The sequence below is a fragment of the Nannospalax galili genome, unplaced genomic scaffold (assembly GCF_000622305.1).
Source record: "Nannospalax galili isolate Female #2095 unplaced genomic scaffold, S.galili_v1.0 scaffold184, whole genome shotgun sequence".
Taxonomy (NCBI): domain Eukaryota; kingdom Metazoa; phylum Chordata; class Mammalia; order Rodentia; family Spalacidae; genus Nannospalax; species Nannospalax galili.
Genome location: NW_008351649.1, coordinates 646,480 through 650,170, shown reverse-complemented (window position 1 = coordinate 650,170; position 3,691 = coordinate 646,480). Strand labels below are relative to the sequence as shown.

Genomic DNA, 3,691 nt, shown 5'->3' with positions numbered 1-3,691 from the left:
CACGCGGGCACCCGCGCCCGCCACCGCCCCGGGCGGGGCCGGCACGGCGCTCAGCCAATCAGCGTCCGGGCGGGCGGTACGCTGAGCCCGCACCTCGACCACCGGCCAGCAGCACGTGCGCACGCCCGCATAGGGCGGCTCGCGCCTGGGGGGCGTCGGCCCTGTGCCCCGCGTGGACCTCGCTGCCCGTAGGCGACCCGGTGCCCCCGATGCCCAGGGAGGACGCACTGCACGCGGGCCGGGCCACCAGCACGCCCACTCCTGCACACGCAGAGCCTCGCAGGGGACCGCGCTTGCATGTTTCCAGTGGAGGGACCGCGGCCCCCAGGGGCCCAGAGAGACTCAGAGGCACTTTTCTGTTGCAGATCTCTCCGCCGCCCCCATCCCGAGGCCCACCGGCCACCTTGGTTTGGAAAGACCTTAGAGATCAGTGGTCCTGAGTGTTCTAGACCCGTGAAGTCCGAGCTGTGTGGCTTTAGGCAAGTCTCTTAGCCTCGCTGAGTTTCCACAGCAGCAAAGCAGGAATCACTGGGCCTGTGGTCCAGGGCTGTGGTGAGGGTTAGGTGAAGAGCTCAGGTAAGCTCCCAGCATCCTTCAGGGCACAGGGCCTGGTGAGCAGTGGTGTTGAGATTCATTCACTCACTCTTCACTTTCCTGATATCCCTAACGACCAGTCCCATCCTAGAAAGAGTGGACTCATCCTAGGAAGGCTGCAGACTGGGGGTGTGGGGTGGTGCAGGGTCCCCTGGGGAGAACGTGCCACCTTCCAGCCCTCTGAGCAATAGTAGGAAGCACAGACCTGCAGTGCCCAGAGACTAGCCTCAAATGTGGATGCCAGTGATGATGAGGCCCGGCCTCTGGCTCCTGCTTGGCACAGCCCTCTGTGGAGATCACACAGAATAACTAAAGCCACTTGAGGAAAACATGGCACTCTCTACCAGCCCCTTCTTTCTTTATACATACATCTGCTCTAGTTTAAACCCCACACAGCCCTTCGGGAAGGAGTAACTAAGAAGACCATCTTGGGCCTAAGTTAGGTCACCCAGTTAGATGCTATTGAGAGGCCCAGACCGTTTGACTTTAAAGCCCATTTCTTTGTTCTGCATCTTTCTTTTAAAAAGAGGGGCCGTGTTCTTTGCTTTTTCTAGCAGTTTGGATTGACTGCCTCAAAAATGTAGTGAGCCTCCTGTTACCAGAGGCACCCAAGCAGATACCAAGCTACAGGTTGTTCATGGATGTTGTCACCAGGTAGGTTATAAGAGGCAAATCTGACTGGACCGAGGGCGGTGAACTCAAATGCCCATGTGAGACAGGCAGGTGTCCTTGTATTGGGAAAGTGAGCAGCTCCAGCACTGCCAGTGGGCACGTGAGCTGGATTTCCTGCCTTTTTAAAAGCAGTCGTGTATCTGAGTTGTTAACCTGGTGTTTCCTGACTTTGAAAACCGGAAGCTAACGTTCCACAGGTAACAAACCTATGCAGAGGCAGGCACAGTCCCTGGGGACATTCCCTACCCCGGTCCCAACCGCTGGTGCAGAGGCCTTACCTATTTGCATCCCAGGTGGAGATGAAGCTCGTCCTGCTGTGCAGGTGAGGAACTAGGAGCTAGTCAAGGCCATTCTCAGTCAGAATCTGCTCAGTGCTCCAAATTTTCCTTAACAAAATGAGAAATCACTGTCCCCAGGCTATGTGGGACTTGTCCCCCACCTCTGAGAAGCTCCAGGTGTGCCCTCTCCCAGGTGTTTCTCTTGTCCTAGGTGTCAGAGGGTGGTGGCAGGAAGAAAAGAAACCACTAGATGCCCTCTAGGGCCCTGGGCACATGGCACTGCGTGGCTAAGCAGCTTAGGGCCCTGAAAGGTCCATGGATGGGTGGGGGGCATCATGATGGACCCCTGCATCATTGGCTCTTATTCATAGCACAGACAAGGGCACTGGGAGGTTGGTGAGATCCAGCCATCCAAGAAGAGTCACAGAGCTCTGGATTGGTATACATGGGATTTGACATTCGAGGTCCTGTCTCCTTTCCCCAGTGCTTTCTAAACTGTGGGACGGTGGGATCCACACAAGGTCCTCCTGGTGCACCACAGACCTCCAAGTGACCCATGAGCTAGCATCCAAGCTGAGCCCCCATGTCCAAGCATGCCAGGCAGGTGACAGCACTTCCTGGCTGCATTCCCTGCTTCCAGAACCCTCAGGAGAGGTGAGCTGAGCACTCTCCCTCTCCCACCAGCGCAGTGGAACCTTGGTCTGCAGAGCAGGCAGCTGAGTAGCCCCTGAGCCACTTCTCCTGTCTTCCCCACCCCTCTGGCCTCAGACCTGGCCTGGTTCACCTGGGTGGGGATAGAGGGGCTGAGCACCCCTTCCATTTGCATACCAATCTCTCCCTGGTGGCTATAGGAAAAGTCAGGAAATCAAGAGCTTGGATTTCCAGGGTGAGATCACGTAGTTTCCATTTTGTAACCCTGCTTGCTCCAGCTATTTTCTACAGTTGCAGTGGGCATGGAGGAGTCTGGCACTGGCCCTCCACTGGGTAAATGCCAGCTCCCAGGTAATATAATGTGACCTTCCCTTGAAGAATGCAAGGCTGCAGGAGAAGCTGCCCAGTACATAATGTCCCCCCACCAGCTGTCACCCATAGTACAGGAGCTTGTTTAAATTTTGTCCTCCTCCAGGACGAAGAGCACCAGACAGGAGCATTTAAGGCAGTATACGCCACATATGTAATTCAAAATTTTTCCAGTACCAAGTTAAAAAATTAAATGAAATCGTGAAATAGGATGTAACAGTATATGTATAGACTGGATGTTGCCTGGTATGGGATGTTAACTAATGATTCAATTCACTAATTCAGCCAGGTGGCACACAGCTGTAATCCTAGCATGTGAGGCAGGGGGATCAGGAATTCAAGGTCATCTTTGGCTACTTAGTGAATTTGAGGCCAGCCTGGGCTACTTGAGAACCTGTCTGAAAAAACAAAACAAAACAAAAATCATGAATTCAGCAATTGTAGATCAGGCCCTCCTGTGAGGTAACACCAGGTCTGGCCTAAGCCCACAGGCTATGAAGAACAGGCGTCTTTTCTCTCACTGAGATGCATGAAACCATGAAACAGATAAACAGGCAAGCACCAAACTCCCTCCCACATAAGAGGATATCACAGAAGCTTTAGGCACCAAAACTTAAAATCAATTTACAATTTAAAAATACGTATTTTAAAGTCCCTTTTAAGCATAAATGTTGCATGTAATTTAGTCCCTTTTCAGTGGCTCCGAGTCATCCTGTGAACAAAGAATCCTTGATTCCATATGGAAACGGACCCAGAGATGAGCTAGCCTGAGCCACTGCTTGGGGAATAGTCTAAGACATGTATCCTTGGGGCCACTGAGGTTGTCGGATTGATTTGTACTTAAGCCAGGTGACCCTGGGTGGCTCAGCTCTACTCCATCCCTCAGACAGGCAGTTGCCGCTTCCCTCTGCTGCAGGGAGGGTCTCCTGTCACCTGCATTGTGGTTTCTGATTCATTGTGGGCCTTAGTGAATATTGCTGTTGTCAGAACTGGACATGAAGTAGGAGTCCGTGGGTTCCAAGCAAGGCATGTCAGGGGTGCATGGAGGCCGGGAGGTTTTTCTCAACATGTTTGTTCTTAGGATGCTGGTCTTCAGGTTGGAGGGTAAGAGAGGTGTTATTGGAAAT

At 53.0% G+C, this 3,691-nt stretch overlaps 1 protein-coding gene across 7 annotated transcripts in view; it reads right to left on the bottom strand.

Moving 5' to 3' along the window:
• Epha8 (EPH receptor A8) overlaps positions 1-1,613 on the bottom strand; it is a 32,934-nt gene extending 31,321 nt beyond the window's left edge. For all 7 annotated transcript variants that reach the window (XR_607794.1, XR_607793.1, XM_008848557.2 and 4 more), the window contains exon 1: positions 1,545-1,613. Coding sequence is in view for 5 of the 7 variants with exons in the window: in XM_008848557.2 (XP_008846779.1) it covers positions 1,545-1,554 (10 nt within the window). In the remaining 2 variants the exon portion in view is untranslated. The remainder of the gene's footprint in view (positions 1-1,544) is intronic.
• Positions 1,614-3,691: the final 2,078 nt, after the last annotated feature.